Source organism: Falco cherrug, chromosome 4 (genome assembly GCF_023634085.1).
Source record: "Falco cherrug isolate bFalChe1 chromosome 4, bFalChe1.pri, whole genome shotgun sequence".
Classification (NCBI taxonomy): Eukaryota; Metazoa; Chordata; class Aves; order Falconiformes; family Falconidae; genus Falco; species Falco cherrug.
The window spans coordinates 25,502,527-25,524,755 of NC_073700.1; the positions used below are offsets into that span (position 1 = coordinate 25,502,527).

The 22,229-nt window shown below is 43.9% G+C and overlaps 1 protein-coding gene across 1 annotated transcript; it reads right to left on the bottom strand.

Annotated features, from left to right (window-relative positions):
• Window positions 1–581: 581 nt before the first annotated feature.
• On the bottom strand, window positions 582–21,530 carry COG7 (component of oligomeric golgi complex 7). Its single transcript, XM_055709047.1, has 17 exons — window positions 21,267–21,530; window positions 20,560–20,708; window positions 19,927–20,043; window positions 19,572–19,740; window positions 17,593–17,675; window positions 16,691–16,813; window positions 14,619–14,817; window positions 12,531–12,658; window positions 11,796–11,950; window positions 10,523–10,639; window positions 9,929–9,994; window positions 8,999–9,185; window positions 7,875–8,015; window positions 7,334–7,417; window positions 5,271–5,385; window positions 2,851–2,994; window positions 582–1,389 (listed from the first exon to the last, which is right to left on the bottom strand). Exons 1-17 carry the CDS (start codon window positions 21,430–21,432, stop codon window positions 1,223–1,225), a joined length of 2,310 nt encoding a protein of 769 aa, XP_055565022.1. The 5' UTR covers window positions 21,433–21,530; the 3' UTR covers window positions 582–1,222.
• Between the last annotated feature and the right edge of the window lie 699 nt (window positions 21,531–22,229).

The window sequence follows — 22,229 nt, forward strand, 5'->3', positions numbered from 1 at the left end:
ACCACTGGTAAAATATCCTTTATCGGCACGTTACATGTGTGCTACAAAACACAGAAAAGATGTTGGTGTAACAAAACCAGACATGGGCTGCCCAGAAGAGCGGCAGCTCCAGCAGCTCCAGCAGCTAAGCACACAGTTACCCAGCGACGAACACATCAGGCTAATGAGTCCCAAAAGGACAGCTGCAAATGCAGCATGACAGGGACAAAAAATGACACCTGTACAAAAGACAGAGGCTGTCACGGGAAAAAAAAACAAACCCAAAAACCAGCCAAAAAGCAAAGAGAGCAGAAAGATCTGTGGACCAGGCTAAATGCTGGTTAGAGGCAGCCTGAACCAAGTTAAGGAAGAGACAAAGACGCGGACACCAGGAGAAGAATTATTCCTCCAAGGCATCTGACGGTAAAAAGGAGAAAACTGTGGAAGTAGGTACAGATAAGGGGAAGAAAGATGTTTTGCCACCTCTGAAACAGAAGAGTTTGCATGAGGTTTTATCCAGCAGTCTCACACAACTGGCACTCCAGTTTTGAAACCCCATTGTTTTCTGTCCAGTTTCCTCCTAAGAAAGAATACTTAGTTGCTTTGTAAAAAATCTATATACAAAGCTTTAATAAATTTTACAAGAAAGCAACACTTTCATTAATTTCTTATAAACTTCATAGCAGCATTCAGTAGAATACATTAAACGCACAAGGAACAACCTACAAAACTGGTTTTATTCTCAGGGTTGAGCTTGATCATGCCTAATCTACTAACTAACGAGAAGGTCTTCTTGACTTTGTAAATAATGACAGTCTTGAGCAATGATGATTGCCTCCAGGTAGAAGAGCTTCCAATCAGTTGATCTTTGTTGCACCTACCCCATAATTTTAGATTCAGAATTGATTAAATTTTCCGAAAAAGCCAGTCATCTCACCGCTGTGAAGCATGTACTCTCCAGCAAACAGCAGAACATTTCTAGTCAGAAGCCAGCACTGCTCAGCCTACTCAAGGTCATCCAGATAGTTTTTGGTAAATTTGGCCATAGGACGTCCTTCCTTATTGCTAAGGATGGAAAAATGGAGCAAGCTTTTCCTAGACACAGACTGTTATTAAAAGTTACTCAAATAAGTTCCCCTGTTTCCCAGAAATATTTTCACTGTCCTTTCAAAGTTTATAGGGAAATAAAAAACTACCCAAAAAGTTCAGCCCTTGAACAGTGTCAGCAGCAGGGACATTACAGCTAACACTCCAGGCCCCTCATCGCAGCGATGCTGCTGGCCATTCTGCGGGGCATACTTTTTGCAGCTTGACGGTAGTCCTCTGGCTTTGCTTTCAACAGAGTTACAATATTTTGCAGTGTTCTTGATGGCTGAAGGCCAAGGGCATCCATCACATTTATTAGATAATCTGTAAGATTAAAGATAAACACGTATTTAAACAGGTAACAGACACTGTGCAAATAAATGAAAGTTATCCTTCGCTCTTCACGGCAGCTAGAATCCTGTCACCGGTAGCTCAAAACCACACAGCAGCGTGTTTGGAATCGAACTGTACTGACAGGTGTATATTTTTAGTATTTTTGTCTTCCTGTACACTAGATCAGACAACCGTCTGTTTTGTTCAGAGGACTCAGACACATTCTGCCACGTTTCAGTATCTGCACACAACACCCTCAGGGTGGTCAGTCACCAAGGTCACAGACAAAGGATCATAATCACATTTTCAAAGGCAAAGAGCTTGCAACAAAGCTGGGAAGTTCTGCAGAGGCAAGTGGCTGTCAAGCAGGAGGGAGTTCCAGCTCACTGATTCGAAGTCAGTTGGGCATTAAGGATGGCAGGGAGGAATGCCAAGCAACTAGCCTCTAATCTACTGGTTTGTTTTTAAGCAGTGCCAAAAAAAAAGTATTAAAAAAATCCAGGCTGAGTTCACTGGCATCCAAGCACACTTTCTGGTGAGCTGAGGAGACACCATCTACCCTTATTTTTTAGCTTGGCCATGGGGAAGGATCCACAATTTAGAGCAGGAAAAGAACTAACTGGTGTCTACAATAGCCGTAGTGGTCTCTTGGCAACACTTTCATCAGCTTCGGATAAGAAAAATCCATCTCCTTCATATCCTGCAGAAACGCCTTCCCCAACACCTCCCTCAGTCACTCTGAATGGCATGGGAGAAGGCAGAGATGAACATATGCCAACTACCTCCTATTCTGCTGCTGAAAATTGCTCCATATTAAAAGTAATTTTAGTCACCTCGCACCTTCAGAGCAGCAGGACAGTAAGTCAGCCATGGCAGGGGAGCTGATCCTAAAGATTTTGTGAAAAAGGATGCTGGTCAAGTGCTCCACAATTACTTAGAAGTCCCTTAGCTGATCTCCCCTACCTCAGTTATCAAGTGGATGGAAGAAATCAACCAGCTGTCCCCTTTGTAATCCACTGGTGCGCTCCCCAACAGGCTTGGCACATGGCGTGTACCCTCTGTGCAGCATATACTGGCAGAACATGGCACTCTGATGAGAAGGGAAAGAGCAGTGCCATGCTTGGAAAGATTACATATAGATCTTTCTTGCTAAGACTCACTTGCAAGGGAATCTTCTCAGCTGAAAAGGACTTTGACTTCCACAGTCAGAAACACTGAGCAGTGAAGAAGCAGGAGCACCTACTGGAAAATCACCCCTCCCTCGAAGAGGGATCTGACAGAAAGCTTTGCAAAAAAGAAGCTGTGAACCACTCCACCATGCTGGGCATCAGATCAACGCGCTCATGATTAAAGGAGAAACGCACACTGCAGTTTCTTCAAATCTAATGTAATGACAGAGCAGCCCACGTGTTATGGCAACAGTTCTTAGGGCGACGTGCGCATCGAGCTTACCGATGTCTGTGGCAAGCTGCTTTGTTGAATGCATGGTGAGCTCCGGTATTTGCAGGATGACTTCACAGTACGTTTGCATCGTAGCTCTGGCAATGGAGCCTAGCCAGTAGTCAGCCATGTTGTCCAGCTCAGGCAGTTCATCTCCTGGACAGAAAATTCTCGTTAGCTGTCAGCAGTCTCATTCAACTGCATTTGCTGGTTTTGTAACAAAATGTAATTCATAAATCGTTAACTTTTTTTTCAATGGGACATTAAGGTATTCAGGGTTTATCATCTGGTTTTGGAGTAAACAAAGCAGTTACATAGCCTCCCGGATACTATACAACATGGAAAGCTAGCTCACGACCCAAAACACTTTGCTCATTACTTCTCCAGGTAAGTAATTTCTGACAGGCTGACGGGCGATCAGACAGGGATCAGGGGCACTGCCTGGCACGTTCTATAGGATCATCTTCCAGGAGTAGTTTACAAACTACTGCAATGACAAGGACTCACAGGGGTTTTTTTCAAGCCCTGAAGGCATTCTGTGTTCATGACTGTTTTGAAAATTAATGAGCTATTGAACACGTAAATGCTTTAAGATGACAAAATAAGTAATGCAAAAACCTAAAGAGCGTATTCTCAGAAGGGTACAGGAAGACTATAAATACCAAGCTCTATGCTTCCTTGACTGTCAGTGGAAATAAACACCAAGAAGAGATTAACCACAGCAAACCACGGTGCGCTGCCAACCTGCTGGGAAGCGTTAGCTACTGTTTTTAACTGCAGCACAATTAATGGCACAACAGGTAAGGACAGCCACCTGAATAAAGAATGTTAGCCAAAACTCAGCTGGCTGCAAGAAATTAAGGAACAACATGCAGAAAGAACTCTTTCATGTGTTCTGTGGAAAACATTTTGAAGAGGCACCTGGGCCATAGCTGTCCCAGACAGCAGCCACCCATAGCACCCACTGCAACTCCTTCAGAACTGGGGGTATAACCATTGTGGCTGGTATGTAATCACTAAGGACCCAAATGGAACTGGTAGTAGCGGTGGGACTCTACTAAATTTCAGCTGGTGTTAGTACAGGATGAAAAACAAATTTAAATTAAACAGTCAGCACTTCAGAATTGTGCCCCTACTGAGAAAGAACCTGACTATGGAGACTGGAACACGTGGTCCAACCCTTAAGAAAAGACCATTTCCAACGATGCAAAACCTGTCCAAAACAAGACAGATAGAAGACTAATTTCTGACCATGGGCTCCTAAACTTTGTAACAGATTGGCATAGGTCAGCATGTCACACAGGGTGTAACAGTACTTCTTCCTGGATTTACAGTGAAAAAAAGGTAGAGGAAAAGGTTGTTTACAAGTAAACAGCATTACTATCATGCTTAGAGAACAAATAATCTATCCCTGAAGAAAGGAGCTCAGGGGCTACTCTTTTCCTAGCAACAAATTAAGGGGCTATGGTTCTCAGCAAGGCCATGGAGGACTGCATATTTTACACCACAAGTGATTAGTGTAAAATTAAGTTTACAGGACATACTCTCCAGATTTCACTAGGGTCTGAAGCTGGAAAACTTCATACTAGGTTAGTTCCAGGCCGCAGTTGTTTCACGAATCCCAGTTTAGAACCATCTGGGGATTAGAATACACTGTATGATCACTGATGCACAGTCATTTTCTTCAGTAGACGGGGACATTACATGAGGGGGTCAGCCAACCTAACAACTCATCACTTCTAAACATGGTCACAAGCCTCCTCTTTGCCTGTTCCTTGCTGTGCGCTCCTGCTGGCTCTGTTGCATAGCAGACCTCTTAGGAAGTTGATTTAAATCACTTTGACCCATTTTTGAGAGAAACTAGGCCAGAAAAAGTGAATATTTTTCTGTGGGATTAATGAATAGAAACAGCCATACTGTGGAACCAGCACAAAGGAGAGTGCGGGAGTGCAAAGCTGGAGCAAGATGCCCCTTAAGCGAGCTGTTTGAGAGCCCAAGCCACTCCATAAACTGCACTCCAATGGACACGCTGACAAAGAGCAGAAGTCACAAAAGCTAACTTAAGAAGTCTTTCAGGCTGGTTCAACAGTTCCCTTCAAAGTCTGGGAACTGACCCAGGTACTTCCTGCTCACTCCCTGCACCTAAGATACTTAATACTGCTCCAACTCAGAAACAGTAATACTTCAGACCCTGCACCCCAAACCACAGTTTCAATGAACGTTAAACTTAAATAGACCCAGCCTCTGGTTTGAACAAACCCCAAAGAGTTTTACTCACTCCTGGTATTACTAAGAGATTCTTGGAAGAAACAGCATGAGTAGTCAATAGGAAATGGATCTCAAACAGCTTTGTTACCGTAACACATCACAGCCATGTGTCAAAATGTGACAGCTTTCCCCCAGACACTCTCAAGTCTTTGGTTTTATCCTACCTTGTTCTGGGGGGTAAGGCAGTTTTCCAGCATGTAATGCCAGTTCCAATGCAGAATCCTCTTGAGCAACAAATGGCTCAAGGTGGAGAGGAAGCGACATAATATATTGCCCAATCTAGAATAAAAGCACAAAGAGCTGAGTCACTGAACAAATGTGAAGCAAGTACTTCACTAGAGAAAAAAGAGTCAACTACAGTAATCCACACCCGAAAGCAGAAAGCTGAGCTTGACAGCAACCCACATTAGCTCAGAAACAAATTAGCTCTTGCTCATCATTACACTTAGTACAAGAAATGATTTTTCACAAGGTCAGAGAACCAGTCATTGAAACAATCATGGTAAGAAAAACCTGCACAGAGAATTTGCTACAAAGCAAATCTTTGATCTCTGGAATGTTCCTGGCAATTTGTTTTCTAGAACAGAATCTAAGAGACTGAACCAAGCAAAACCACTGAAGAAGAAACACATATTCAAGTGACAATATAATAATGAACTACAGAAACATCTCTCTCCCAAAAAGGGACCACACTCCCAAATTCACACACACATAAGCTACGTAACTTCAGGCATACAACAAATACTACTTTGTTTATAAATTATTATCTGCGCTACAGAGACTAGTCCTAGGCACAGATACAGTTCAGAGTACCCTGCCTCCCCGTTATGAGGCATGCTTGTTACTAGCTTTTTCCTGAGCTCACATCACGTGCCTTTTCTTCTACACAGCATATGCCACATCAGTTTGTTTCTAAACTCTACTTTAGCTTTTTTAGTTTTCAATTTTACTGCACAATGCAGCAGTGTTATTTGAAGACTACCCAAGAGAAAGCCTTGGTTCAGTCTTGGCCCACCTATCACTCAACAGCAGGATAAAGGGTAGATCTGAAAAGATGTCAAAAGCCAAATGCTTTGTATCTGAAATTTTATGAAGTTCCTCTTTGCCTTTGGACATGCAGAAAATCCCTTTGATTCCTTACAGCATCAAGTAACAACCATATACATCTCAGTTTTAACTTTCAGTTAAAGTGGCAGGTGAGCAGATACAGCCTCTTACCAACCATGCATGTCTTCCTTAGTGAACTGTGTTAATCAGAAAGCTACTTAGAATTCAGTAGAAACCTTCCCTTGAATTTTTACCTTATACACCGCCCGTGAGCTTTCTAAACATCATAAAAGCCTCTCAGATAGCTAAATTCAAACTACCCATAATAAAACTGTCCCACAAGTTGACTGACTATCCATTTCTATACATTTCTTTTTTTTTTCAGAAGCACAGTATAACAGTTTGTAGGCCATAAGCCAGAAGAAAATACAATAGCAAAAGCTTTTGGTTGCAGCCTGTCCTTGAAAAATCTGTTCCCTGTGTGATGCACAGAATGACAGTAACATAAAAAAACTTGCTTATCAAATTATACTTTGTATTCAGATAATAATAGCCGCTAACATTAATATCTGAACTGCAAATTTGGCAGTGGCTTGAAACGCCAACCAGGAGAATGGGAAAGCAATGTGAACACTGTTCAGCAGCACCGAACTGAGGAGTGCCTAGTCAGAAGGAATGAACAGCTCACTTTCCTTTTCCACTCAGACACCCCACTGCCAGAAAGGTTTCATTGTTATTCCATCAGAAAGAGAAACCAGGGAGTCACATGGGGATTAGAAGGGTAAAAGCTCAATCTGACTTCGTAGTATGATTAAATCACTCCAATACACATTGCAGGAACTCCTCTGCTACATGAGCTGCGTTATGAATATACATTCAGTATTCCCCAACTGGCATTCCCCGCCCCACTGCAGGAGTTAACACTGTACACAGGGCAGTTCAGCAGAGAAGAACCATTCCTTGTGCTCCCAATGTTCTTTTGCTGTTCCAGACCTTGACAAGGATTTTATATAAAAGCTACAAAGAATGGCACAACTCATATGATAATGGCTGAACCAGCAAGAGCATCGATCACCATCCTATAAAATTTTAACTAATACTATGATTTTACAAGAAATTGGGGAAACTCAGAGATTGCCCCAGCACTGGGCTTTCAGTAACTATCCCTGCAAGCTCTTACATTGCTGATATATTCCAGAGGAGTCAAGCTGAAGTTTGGCAGGTCATCTGTCAGGGTCTCACCAATGCCACCAGAATTCCAGCTCTGTAAGACAAAAAGTGCAGAATGAATCTATGACTTTCTGGAGCATGAAGTCTATCGGTACTCTAGGAAGGGGTCACTCAGCAACATGAACTGTGACTACCCACAGACTTCCAGAAAGCAGAACACAGATGGTGCGGCAACTGCTTCCCTCGTCCTCCCTCAGGCCCAAAACATACACACCCTTTCCACACAGCTTCCTGTGGGAAATACATGCTCACACAGGTTAGAAAAGCAGCATCTCAAACACCAGAGCTTGCAAACACAGCTGCCTCTTGTGAATGCTGTGGATGAAAGGAGGTAAACTTTTCTACTGACTGTAGCTCATGGAAGAAACATGATACCAGAGGGAAACATCCTGAAAAGGAGAAAGGTAAGCAACATGGAGCGGTGCTCCACCCTAAGGTATCCCACAGGTAAACGTTGCAGTTCAGATCAGATCAAAGTACCTATTACTCACCTCCATCTTCGAAACAAGTAAAAGTTGTTGTTTGATGCGAAGAAAAACAGAATCAAAAGCCAAGTGGTGCGCCAGCTGGTTGAGGCGGCTTAAGGCAGATCGCGATGAAGACAACAGGTTGTGGTTACTTGTACCTTTTTCCTAACACACACACAGAGATGGAAAAATGTTTACATACAGAAGTCATGAAACTGACCACAGAGAAGCTGTGTTAACACTCTTAAAGAAGTCTTTATTAGGCAATCAAGAGCTTTCCTCTGCAATGGCACAGCTTGTTTCCTTATTCTAACCATTTATTCAAGACAGAAACTGCACACTACTCCCCGAAATGTGGAACAAAGAATAGCATCACATTCCAGCCATGCCAGGCACCAGTGTAGGCTAGATACTGAGACACTTGCAGAGATGGCAAACTGCCTTTTATGCAAAGGGGTCAATCAACCGATTCCCTGCATGGAATCAAGCAAAAGTTTTACATGAAGAGTACCTATGGAACTTGACTATTCAGCTAAGGTTTTAAAGTCAAACATAGAACACTGAAGGCAGAGCTGCCCAATTTGCAAGTAAATTAAGTGCAAAAGAAATCAAAACATTTTGAGGAAGTAAAAGACTCATAACCTTGACTTCACTGCTACATGTGACCAACGATGGCAAACATAACTTTGATAAACGAGAAGATAACTAGTCATTCTACACTGTTCACAGACACATGCATGAATGAACTTGCAGAATTATATTTTGGAATGGATATGGCAGCAGAGCATAAGTGGCAAAGAAAGTCTTGAGAAGCCAGTACGCGGGCTCCAGCATTTGAGGTGGCTCCAATACAACCTTCCCAATGCTTTCTGTGACAAATTCTCCCTCACCTGAACTGATAAGGGCACATTCACAAAACACAGCCAGATCTGGGGAGAGATAGAATGAGTCCAGACTTCCTCGGGTTGGACATTTCACCTCCCTACAGATCGGTGTCTCTGTGGAAGACTTGGAACACAGCCCATTAGAAGGCTGCAGCTCAGGATGAAAAGTAATCAGGCTGTAGGGGGAATCCAGCTCTCATCTACCAAATGCGGGCCCAACAGCGTCCTGTGATACAAGCAGGCTCTTCCAGGCACCAAAGCTACCTTTAGAGTGTAAAGCGTTTCCATAAGGCTGGCATACTCAGATGGATTCTCCTTCAAAAGATAATTATATTCCTGCCAGGGATTCTTTAAGGAGCTCTTCTTTTCTGCAGAACTGGTATCCTGAAAGCCAGAAAAACTACAAGGGCTGTAGGAGTCCGAGAGATACTTCCCAGCAGTTGAGAAAATCCTGAAAACAAGTACACAGAAGTCACCAGCAAAATCCTCTGAAATCAGCACTGTTGTTCTCATGTTGGTCCAACGACCAACACTACCTTTCACTACTTCAAAGAAGAGTATTTGTTGGTGGCAGACACTAGTTACAGCCAACTCTCACATCTACTGCGCAACTCAAAACCTGCAAAAATATTGAACTGAAACAGAGAGGACTGCACTCTCAGAATGTCTAGCAAATGGAAGACGCCCAGTCTCTGGTGCACTGCAGGCCACTGGGTCCTATACAAAGCACAGGCACTCGAGTCAGACTAACGTACAAGAGGCTAAACAATGCGCTGCCTACAAGCAACAAATGATCCATGTGCTGCCTGGGCTTGACACTCCTCAGATTACAAGGAATTGATCAGTTAAGGCACATCGAGATTCACTTCAGCAAATGATTCATGCCGCATCTCACAAGGGGGGTGAGAATCTTGCCAGTTTGATCTGGTGGAAAAGACCCCAGTCTGGCAGTTCCTTTGATGGCCAGCTAGGTATCCAAGAAAAAGGATTTTTGTGACTGTCTCAGGCCACACAACCGAGTGGAAGTCTGTGACCCATCTCTGACATTTCAAAAGATGGGGAGGGGAAGTGGGGGAAATCACAGTGGCTCTGCTTTTCGTCCTTGGTCTACACAAGGAAAGCACCTTGGAGGTTGTTTTCTTTCAACTTCATACCTATGCTGACAGCTCATGACTTAAGTTCAGCAATGCTTACCTGTTGGCCAGTTGCTGCTCAAAGTCTCCACACTGATGAAGGAGCTCACCACAAGTAGTAATTATCCTGGAAAAGGACAAGACAAAAACACGTTGTGAGATTTGAGGCAGGTAATGCCAGACACCCCCCTAGACAACCCACTGCAAACACATGTCAAATAATTATAAAATGCAGTAACCAAACAGGACACACATCTGTCAAAAGTTATTTTGGCTATTAACTCTGCATCCATTTGATGACATACTGCATCTTTGCCCAACAGCCTCATCCATATGCTACTTCTTGGTGTCATGGCTAAGGCCAGCTCAGTGTCACTGGGAAAAATTCTAAGAGCTGCTGATATTTCAAGTGATACGACATGCAGCCTTGCTCCAGACAGGGTGGGGAGCCTCACAGCACTTACTGTGCCAGCAGCAACCTGAAACCCAGTCACTAACACTAACGTTCACTGCATAGCACTGCAGCTATGTGAGCATAGGCCTGCATTCTGCACTAAGAACTTGTGTAAACTGACCCCAAGTAATTCCCTTTCAACTTTGATACAAAAATCAGTTCTGAGCCTGGCAAAAAATAACCAAAACAAACCCCTTTTACCGAACAGAGTTTTGGAACGCAGTCCAGTCCTCCTGGAAAAGGGAATCTGATAAAACATCATCCAGTTTACATTTCTTTCGTATAGACTGCAATGTATTTGTGAAGTCAGATGTATACCTGTAATAAGAAACAGAGGAGAGATCAGCACCAGCATAAGAGAATAGGCTGGAGAGCAAAATAACTGCATGGCCTGCACTTGCTCATTCAGTCCTCTACAAGGGCCAAGTAAGAACCAGAAATATTAAAAGGAGTTCAGAAGAGACACTGTTGTCCAGTCCAAACACATGAACGTGAAGAACTGATCAGCCACAGCCCAGTCAAGGCACATTAGAAGACAGAGAGAAACTCAGGGTAACAGATACTGTGCGGCTACTTCAGTTTGCTGCATATGGGTTACCAAGAACTCTCCACTCATATGAGAGGGTGTAAGGCATTTGTGTTACCACTACACTAATCACATTTCCTAGGAAAGACCAGAAAAAGTTTATAAGGCTACTGCTACTCCAACATCACTTGGCCCTTAGTCCAGGAACACAATGACAACAATCTCATGAATTTGTTTTCTCAGCTACTCCCCAGATGAGAACATGGATAAAAAGGAGAACATTTTGTTTTCCACACACCCCATTTTTTAAAAAAAAGAAAGCCCATAAGCTGGAGGCATGCACACTGCTATGTAATTGCCTATAAAGAAGGTGAGATCAGAGAAGTGTGCTTTCCTCTTCCCCACAGGGCAGCAAGGTAACAGCTTGATTTATACACTGTGAGCAGCTTTTTCAGTATCAGGAAAAAACACTGAAGTAATCAGTACTGGAATACTATCTAAGTGGGCTGTTAGTGATATTTTAAGACAAGAACTTACAGTGAACCTCACTCACTAGAGTATCTCACACTTACAGGCAGATCGTGAACGTGAGGTCACTTGCCCCACTGAGACCTACTTTCACCAGCCTAATTTGCCTTTGATTTATTCTGTTTTGGGAAACGTTTTCCCCTCCAAAAATATTTATTAAAAATGAAAATTCAGCCCAATCAGAATAGAAAACAGCTGAGAAAAGTCTTCAATTTAGCCACAAAAAGCCTGTATTTTTCCCCTAAGAAACAGTCACTGCCTGAATGAAGTGGTAGGAGGGGATATCAGATGATTCACATTACTATCATGGATACTTTCCGCTCTCAGCCATTTTTCATAAACTACAAAGTCCTCGGCCACAAACTGAATCCTTGCTACACCCTTGGAATAAATGCAGCAGTGTAACTAAAAGCACCTTACTTTGCAAAGAGAGCTTTCAGGGCCTTAAGGAGCCCACACACTCCCAGTCCATCAGTGAGTTTGATGCAGTTGTCGATGGCTCCAGAAGCCAGCATGAAGAGTTTGCTGACTGAATGGTTCAGTTCCTGGACACAGTCAATTACTTCCCAATGCTCCTAAAAAGCAACAGAATTGAGCTTGACACTTCTTTCAGAGTGTCCAGGCACTGAAGACATCTTGGGTAACATACCGTTCTCTCAGTATCCTCCAGTCTCGTGAAACACTGAAGGGAGAACACCGGTTGCTTCCACCCTCCTACAGTGACTGTTAATAAAAGTCAGGCTACCAAATCCCACATTTACCAGGTCTTCAAGGAAAAACAGTTATGCCAACAACAGAATTTTCTACAAAAAGGACTTTCCTCCCCCAGATTCTGTTCTTAATAAATTCTATTGAACCTGAAGGAGGGTCTTGGTTAATAGTAATATTTTGGTAAAGTCTTTCTCTAGCAGATCCACGCAGTGCCGGTTACTGCGTGAAGGAGAACAAAACAGTTACCTCCAACCTGACAGTGCTGCTGAAATTAACTTTATTTCTTAAACAAAATTTACTTAACATTAAAAAATATACTGCAAACAGGAAACACTACCAAAAAATTAGGGTGGGAAAGACAGCAATAATTATGACGAAGACCCTTGTATTTACTAGAAGCTTCAAGCCCCTCCCTGCATAGTTGAACAAAGACTGCTACATTACCAAGGGCACTGCACTGATCTGAATGAGAAGGTTTTCTTCTTCCAGGTCTCCATACTCAAGTTGATAGGGCTTGTATGGACCATACACTGTTTCCACCAGTTCCATCACTTTTACCAGGTTCTGCTCCTCTACAAAGAATCAGATGTTTAGTCTATAAATAGACAAACATGCTACTAAAAACCTTGTTTCAAGCAATGTGCAGGAGCTCTTCAATTAGAGCATGCTGCCTACACAGGCTTGGAATGTTACCCAACAACTTTAAGTTTCAACTGCACAGATTTTATTTTATTTTTATTTTAAAATGAGGTTATTATCTCTACCTGCTTCCTAAAACCAAGATGTTCTGCCTCAACAAATGTGTCAAGAAAATTATCACTCACTGCTCCAGAACAGCCTGGTGACAAAAATCTATTAATCACTCCAACCTACAGTAGAAGGAAAGTATTGAAATGATTTGAGAAGTGAAACACATTACTCCCACAACTTAAAACACAGGCAATCCTCATTTATCAGAAAGCCTGGTTCATACTTAAAATAATTAACACTAACTCAATTCACTCAGCATTGCTGAACATACTGCTTCATGGTGTTCAACAACCAGAGCTGAACATGAACCATGAACTTAGCATTTCAGTGCCTTCTGTTGAGCAGGGAGCTGCAAACCCAAACAAAAACCAGGTCCAAATGATTATTTCTTGCATCAGAAATGGACACCAGCTGTTACCGTGGTACTTTGCCAAACTCACACTAGCAGTAAACCATAATTACCTTGAGTCCTGGATACAAGAAAAAAACTTCTACGCCCTAAGGACAGACAAGCAATAGAGCAGGTTGTCCAAAGCCTCCATGCTCGGACGTTTTCAAGATCGCACTGGACAATACTCCAAGTAACACGGTCTGACCTCATAGCGGATGTTGCTTGGAGCAGAAAGTTGGACTAGATCATCACCCAAGGTCCCTTCCAACCTGAATTATCCTATGAATCATAACTGAACCCTCCCCTCACATACAAATATGTAGGAACTGGTTTGACTCTGCTCTGCTAAGTCACCTGACTTTTCCATTCTTGAGATATTTCTCTTCCCAAGCATCTTACCCCCCAGCAAAAGAGATGGAAATAAAGTTGTTTGTTTTTTTTTTTTTAAACTCGCTCAGGTAACAGTTCAGCATCTGTCTTCCTATTCCATTATCTTCTAGAATTTGACATGATTTTCCAAGTCCTTTTTAATAATTTCCCATTACAAACCACAAATTAAGCTAAGCCAAGGACAGAAAATGACTGACGAGTACACAATCACAAAGACAACGAAACCAGACACAGTGACAGTCATACTCCCTGAAATTGCCCGGTAATCATAATTTACATGATCAAGTAAAAATCTGGGTTTAAATAGCTCAAGACAATGTTACAAGGAATCAAACACAGGAAACACAGCATTAGGAATGCTCCATTAGCTTATTTTAGGATTTTCCCATACCCCGTCTTTGAAGGGGCCCTGCCAGATTAGTAAAGAACTATAAATAGCCAACAGTTCAAGCCAGGCACAAACCTGTGTAAACACAGCACCTCACTGCTTTGTGGTTTGTGGGAATTATCCAAGTCATGACCAAAATGAGAAAACAAACATCACAGAATAAGGAAAGCATGGGTTAGACTTTGAATCAAACACCAAGGATGCTGCTAGGCAATAAACTACCAACGGTTCAGAGATTATATCTGGCCCTGCAGTTTCACTTAATTAAAACATAAGGCAGTAGCAACAGAAAAACTACAAAATAAAATTTAATCCCTCTTAGACAGAAGAAATAGTAATGCCTGTAAAAGGGTAAGTACTAAATACTATTTATCTTAGACAGCAAGCATGCTCAGAACAGGTCTGCTTCAGTAAAGTCATCCAGGATCGTACCATATCTTTGGTGTAAGATATATACATATATACACACACCAAGGTACAAATGCCACATACCTGGTCAACACTGTAGAAGAGGTAAGCCCTCCCTCCATGTAAAACTAAACAAAATCCAACCATAGAACTTTACAAAGGAGTTGACAGAACAGAATGACAATATTCAGGGCAAGAGCCTTACTCAGGTTTGGCAGCATTGCTGCTTCCAGCCCTTTCGCGAAGTGGATGGTGGCATCATAGAGCTCCAGCAGCTTATTCAGCTTGGGTTCTTGGCCTGTTCTCTCCATGGCAGTGTTGAGGCAGACAGGGATGGAAGGCACCAACGCTCCCAGAGTTTGAATCAACAATACAGTCACAATTTCATGGGGGTTCTTGAAAACCTGTAGCAGCAGAAAAACTACTAGCTAAAGCACATTATTTCAGAGAGCAGAGCAGCAGACAGCTTTCAGTGAGCCCCACAAGGTACAAACCACATGTCACTGTCTCATTAGGGACAATCACAGACTGTCCCACTCCAAACTGAGCAGGACCTGTCTGTCCAGGGGCTGATACCTTCTTCAGCCCTCCTGAACAAGTGCTGCTGCTTGGCTGGCAGCAGCAGCCTTCATGCAAGCGGCACCGCTTCCCAGGAGCAATCATGCCCACTGTAGTCTCCCTTATGCCCCGGCCACAGAGACCTGCGGCTCCTGAAACAGAGGGGAAAAAAGGCAGAACAGACAGGTTTGCAAATGCTGTCAGCAGAGAGGCAGGCTGCCATAACCAGGGAATAAATAGTTGGGAGAGAAAGCAGCAGCAGCCTGGCCTGGACTTTTTCACACTCAATTACCTATTGGTGAAAGACAGTAATACACAGATCAAGAAGATGACATTTTGTGCACTAACAGATCACAGAGTCCTCAGATGACATGAGCTCCCAAGCAAAAGGGAACAAAAGCAAATTTGAAAAACCTCACAAGGGGTAAAAAAACCAAAAGAGGTCTGCTAAGACTGCAAGAACCTCACCAACCTAGCACACGGGACAGCCTCATTACAAAAGTCTGAGTCAATACATATTTACCACTGAAACTGTACTTTGAATAAAGCAACCAAGAAATGAGAAGACAGGTATAGGTCAAAACCAGAATTCAGCAGAACACAGGCACTACAGTATTTTGAAAAACCACTTGGCATTTGAAGGGCATTTGAAAACAGAGCACTCAGTTTACACAGGTGTGTTGGGAAAAAACACATATCAGTAAAATATCAAGAAACAGTACTATATCATGAGCCAAATTACTAGTCAGATAGGCAGAAATCAGTACTGGAAAGGCTAGAACAACTGTAATCAGCTGAGAAGTTTTATTTACACGCACCACCCTCAATTCCACTAGCATAAAATGCATTACAGCCTTTTAGTGTGACTTTTCAGCTGTTCTCACTCATTTGCTTTGAGAACTGGGATCACCACAAAAAAAGGTCGAAGGGTTCTTCAGAAAGCAGAAGCAACACAAGAGATTGAGTGACACGAGCTTTGCCCCATGTGCCATTTGTCTCTCATAATCCCCAGTTCAAAGAACATCTGCCAAAATGTAAGCTGACATCTGACCTGTAATTCACATCGAACCATTAGGCAGAAAAAATACAATTCAAGAAAACATTGAGCTCCTTTACAGTACAGGCCTAGCACTTGCACCAGCCTTCGTAACAGGAAGATAAGAATCTTTTACCCTTCATGGATGAAAAACTCTTCCAGCCTCAACAATGTAAACTCATTTCTTCATTTCACTACAGGACAATAACTTTGGATCCTACATTATTCTTGGCAGGAAAAGCAAGTACACAGACCCAAAAGATGATAGCAGAAGCCCTCAGATTTCTTGCACAGAGTGACATGAATCAGTCCAACATGACCTTGAGGGCTTCCTCCAGGCCAAGTGACAAAGTAATTCAGGCATTTCAAATGTCTTGCAACAGAACAAATTTGCAACACCAACAAATTAGTTTTAACTTAAGATACAGATGAAAGTGATAGAGCAGCTTTAATGTCAATAACATAGCAACCTTGCTGTTGGTAGAACACCAGAAATCAAATCTTCTCTGCAAGAGCTGGACAACAAGCAGAAAGTATGTTCCAACTCCTGTCTTGCATTAAGGCACAGCGTATAACTCAAAGAGTGAGCACCGATGAACTATTCTGTGGTTTATAAGACTTAAGAGCACACGCTCAATCTCATCCTCTCCCATAACTGCACCAATATTAAACAGCTACTGCACCTGTGTTGCCCACTGAAGTTGTGAGTGCCAGGTCCCAAGAAGTGTGTCATACAGTTCAGTCAACTGGCGATTTAAGCTTAAGTCACTTTGGCAGAGATCCTGCCACACTGCCACCAGCTGCACCTGCAGGAGTAATGAGAACCATTCTAAGAGGTGAACTGACAGCCCACAGATCTAGCTTTTGTTATTTCAAACCAAGAACTTCCCATGGAAAGCACCTTTGCTAAACTGCAATGCCCACCCTTGCTCCTCTCTCCAGATTTCAGCATAACATTTTGCTATAATTCAGCACCACTGAAGGAAAAGATTTTCAGCATGAAGCTAGAGGCTTCTTAGTTGATTCAAAGATTTAATTAACATTGGTATTTTACTCATAAAATGAGACTGTAACTGATACCCCCACATAATAGTTGAAATACTTGGCAAGCCCCAGCCTTGAACTTAATCCTCAAAAGTCACAGTCCTGAAAGAAATTTGAGGATCAGGTTATGGCTACAGAACTGTCTGGAATTCCAACTTTTAATCTTACCTGAAAAGAGTTTACAGAAGTCTGCAGCTGGCAAGTTGCAGCAATAAAGTTATTAATGACATAGCACATCCAAGCAAAGCAAACCAAAACTATAAGGCACAGAGAAATCAAGCAGAACCACATATCCTATGTCTACCATAGGAAGGCACACAAAGCGCTGAATGGAGAATTACTCTTGAAACATGGGGAGTAACCAAAGCTGTTAAGAGCCAGCTGAGAAGTCAAGAGAATGAAACATGGAAAAGAACACGTTCCATCCTCCTTCAAACAGGAAGGTACAATACGTGAAGTAGCAGCTCCCCCTGCAGCCCAAGACAAGCAAGAATGTAAATTTGCATTTTATTCCTCCATATTAAAATATCGAGATACTTACCTTGTGACACTTATAATAATAAGCAAGAAGCTGGGGCATCCGATCAATTTCAGTGAAGACTTTAACAAACGTTTTTGCCTGATCTAAACAAAACAAAGTAACAGGCAGTTAACAGTCAGTCTCAAAGCTCTCAGAGCTGACCAAGAGAACGCTTCTTCCAAGGAGTACGCGCAACAGCCTGTACAGAAAGACACAATTACACCTTTTGTTTGCTTGCCTACTCAAGTAAGAGCGGAACTGCCTAAAACACATGCTAAAACAAGAACAGGTAGCAGACATGAGGAATTAATTTAACTTAAGTTTAACTTCTTAATCAGCAAATGTATCTAGTATTACAGACAAAATCAAAGCATCTCCTAGAAGGAAATCATTATTTTCCCAGAAACAAGCCACTGCCTACAAAACTAGAACATATGTCACAAAGTCCTCAGCTTTGCTTTCACCACTGCTCGAACTGATACCTAAGCTAGCTGCCTTGAGACTGACTAATGGCACAGTTAGCTCTTACACAAAGCTTTGAAATCCAAGCTCCTCAAAAGCCTGTTGTGTACTGTAAGGCAGATGACTACAGTTCTGTCCACAAATATATCTGGGGTCAGAGAAATTAGTAATGAGACCTGGTTTTTCAAACAGGACCTGGAACACAGAGAAACTAGAACACTAAGTAACCTGAAGTACTCTTCATCTGTGGAGGTCACTGAATACAGGCTGTCTGGGGATATGTTTACAGACTTGTATTACAGTTGTAGGAGCTAGACTTCAGGAAAAAAAACCATGACTCCACAGAAAACAGAAAACCCTCTTCAACAGGAAAAAAAGCTTGTGTCTCCACACGCCCAGATCAGATTTTGGAAGGGAATGCAACAGTGCTTGAAGTGATTCCTTCCGAACAGTATGCCCAAATAAAGGACCTTATACCAGCAGACCTGCCACCAGCAGCTTTCTTGCACCCATATGTTTTCTTTGGTGGAGAAGAGAAAGAGGATATAAATATTCAATTTACTTTCATCCTAAGCAGAGAAAATATTCCAGAACATCATCCTCTGTCTTGCCTTGAATTTCTCTGTAAAGGGCAATGCACTGCAACAGCAGAAAAAAGGCATGGGACCTACTGTGAAGGTGATGAGCACAGACCAAGAAAGACAGGAAGCTGTGCAGAGAAGGAAAGCCAGAAGAACAGGAGATAGAACAGCGAGATCTGCACATGGGATTAAGCACATTTGTTAGAAGCACAGCACACAGAGTTTCCTCCCTCCTCCGTTCCCTCTGGCTGTCTGCAGCCATGCATTGCTATGCTTTGCCTTTACATAGACAAGAACTCCAGAGCGCTCTGCAGCAAAAGCACCACAGCCCAGATCCTCACTGGGACCTCTGGGTGCACACAGATGAAAGACAACAACCAGAACAAGTATTTCTCAGAAGTGCTGTGACAGTAGGAGAGGGAAGGAAGAACACAAAGAACAGTCCAAAAAGTCGAGTTTTCTAAAGAAGAGTTTATAAAACAGCCTTTACAAGGCAGTAAGGCTTCACAATGTTTCCAAACAAATCTTTTTTTTTGATTACAACACCAAGCTGTAACAGAAATGCCCGGCAGCACTGTGGTAACGCAAAACTAGAGGCCTTTTGCTTACTAGAATAGCACTTCCCACTTGGAGAGCATCTGTGGCATAACTTAACTATGACAAGCAGGGCAGCCCTGCCTCAGCATCTCCATTTCACCCATCTACATGGCCTAGAAGAGCAGCTCATATTCTCCTTAATTCCCACAGTGGCCACAGGTACACCAAACTGCAACAAAATTGAAGATGCACTGGATTGCAGGCATCTGCAGAGCACCTAACATTTCACAGCATCTGGCTCCTCCAGAAAAAGCACACAGCCCAGTGCTAGAAGCTTTCTGGACATCAACTGCCCACCAAAAAACATTTTACTTTTAAAAAGACAATAAACTCTGCAACGACAATAAATGAGTTACTGACCTACAGACTGGGAGTTAAAAGCAGCAACAATCTGAGGGCTAGCCATGGCCTCTAGTCGGTTCTTCAGGGCCTCAAGATGCACGCACTTCTCTGAGTAATCTGGTGTGTCCACAAGCATAGCCAGGCTGCTCTGCATACTTGTTAGTTTGGCCGAAATCACAGACACATCCTGTCACCAGGGAAAGGCAACCCCATTACCAAACATGACCTTAAAAAGCATTAATACCAGTTTCATAAAGACATTTTACAAACAGGTACATGTTTTAGAGTCACTTCAAAAACCTACATTTAAATGCAGTTTCCCTGGAAAGCTGAAGGCAGAAAGACCAATCACAAAGAATAATGTGGTATGTACCTGTGTTTTAAGAGTCTCTTCAATATCTGCACTTAATGTGCTCCATTTGTCTGCTTCCTGAAGAGACTCGGCAGCCAACTGCATTCTAGACTTCACTCGGTCAATCTCTACCAGGACCTGAAGAAAAAAAAAAAATAATGTTACCCATTGAAAGAAAAGATGACTGCTGTACATACTTACATTAAGGAGTTATTTTTAGCTTGGGTTTAAAAAAATGTGTGAAAAGATCATGCTGTTACAAGGAGGAATGAGCTGGCTGAAAGAGCTAGAGATGTTAAATCAACTTCCAAAGTCAGACAACAAAAAGTTAGTTTCACTTCTGGATATGCACTTCCAATACCCGCTTTGTCTGAAAAATGCTATGCATCCCAGCTAACAAAAGGCAGAAATCTTGGCAGAAACCAGTGTCCTCAGTCAGGTAACAGCAGCTCTGTCTGAACTGAAACAGGATCAGCTGTTCCTCAGGAAATGCAGACTGCACTGCTCTGTTATGACATCCACTTTTCTACTTTCAGTGTTAAAACAAGTGGTCTTGTCTATCTTAGAGTTCACAAGGTTGTTTAATATGAACAACTCTGGGAACTTCAGAATTTCACAAGTTGCAGATAAACACTATGGCAGACAAGAACCCACCTGCATTGACTGAGCTGTATCTTCTTCAAATTTCTTTATATCTTCTTTAACAAGGATCATTTGCTCCTTCAGGAATGTTGCCTCCTGTTTCAAGACCTCCACTTCCCGGAGGACTCTGGGCATGTTCTGGAGAGCCTGATGGCTTGTTTCTGCAGAAACACCAAGCAGCACAATGAGGAGGGCCCGAGAGCCCTCACAGGAAAAAGGTTTTTTTTCAATAGTCTTGTATGATCTTCAATACTTGGGGGGAAAAAACCCACAAACGAAGCAAAACAATCAGGAAAACTTGAGATGTATCTTTAAAGTTTAAATATGCACTCTTTCATAGAATCGTTTCGGTTGGAAAAGACCTTCAAGATCAAGTCCAATCCTTAACCCAGCGCTGCCAAGCCACCACTAACCATGTCCCTAAGCGCCACACCTGCTTGTTGTTTGAACACCCCAGGGACGGTGACTCCAGCACCCCCTGGGCAGCCTGTTCCAGGGCTGCACAACCCTTGCGGGGAAGGAATTTCTCCCAATATCCCATCTCAACCTCCCCCGGCAGGAGCAGCGGCTCCTCAGCACCCGGGCAGCCTGCCAGGCCGCGGCGGCTCCAGGCGCGGGCGGGCGCCCAGCACCGCAGCGGCAGCGGGGAGCCCCAGGCCCCACACCGGGCCCAGCCCCGCACGTTTACCAGCCAGCACAGCCCCCCCCGCCCGCCCCACCTTCCACGGCGTTGTTGACCTCCTGGATGAAGAGCTGCAACTTCATCACCAGGGTGGCGGCGTGCGCGTCCACCTTGCCGGGGGCTTCCTGCTGCACGGCCCGGAAGGCCGCGTTCACCCAGCTCTTCACCTCAAAGTCATCCGACAGGAACCTGGAGAAATCCATGGCTGCCGTCTCGCCTCAGGGCCCGGGGGACAGGCCGGCCGCGCCGCGCACCGGGAACCGCACCGCCGGGCCCCTGCCGGCCGCCGTACCGCGGGGCGGGCCCTGGCGGCGGTGGCGCGCCCTGGCGGTGGTGGCGCGCCCTGGCGGCGGTGGCGGGCCCGAGGCCGCGGACTCCCCCGGCGGCACCGGCGCCGAGGCCGGGAACGCGAGGCTCGGCGGGACTGCGGAGGGGAACGCGCGGGCGGGCCCCATGAGGCAGCCCCGCACCGGGCCAAGCGCCGGGGCCGGAGTGGGGGGCGGCCCCCCGGGCCCGCTACGGCAGGGCGGCCCGGCAGAGAGCACCGGCAGGCGGGGGGCTGGGCAGGGCTGCGCCGCCAGCGCGCCTCCTGCCCAGAACTGCCCCGTAACCCTGCGTGCAGCGGGTGTGCGCACAAAGCTCAGGTCAAGCTGACCCAGCCTCGCAAGTCGTCTGAACTGAGGCATGGAAGGACTGCTGACCAGGGGAGCCAGCCCTCGGAGACAAAGAACAGATAACGGTAAGAACACCGTTATCTAAACTATGCAGAAAGGAGCCTCCAAGAGAGAAAGTTATGACCGCAAAAGGAGGCAAGCTGATAAGGTGTTGCAACCCACAGAAAATTAGTGAAAAGTAGGACAATGGTAACTGTAGTAGTGGGAGATCACCACCTCCAACTCATCTAGCGCCCCCGAGAGAGGGCAAACCCCCACTTGGGGGGCACCGTGTCACTGGTACAACACACAAAAGTGCTATTTTGGCATGCACACTTATTTGCATT

Excerpts from the sequence above, each read along its gene's own strand:
- COG7 (XM_055709047.1), bottom strand. The coding sequence starts at position 21,432 with ATGGATTTCTCCAGGTTCCTGTCGGATGACTTTGAGGTGAAGAGCTGG. Across the intron at positions 19,741-19,926 it reads AAGAGACTCTTAAAACACAG|GATGTGTCTGTGATTTCGGC; the intron begins GTACATACCACA and ends CCCTGGTGACAG. Across the intron at positions 2,995-5,270 it reads GCCTTACCCCCCAGAACAAG|GAGATGAACTGCCTGAGCTG; the intron begins GTAGGATAAAAC and ends TTTTCTGTCCAG.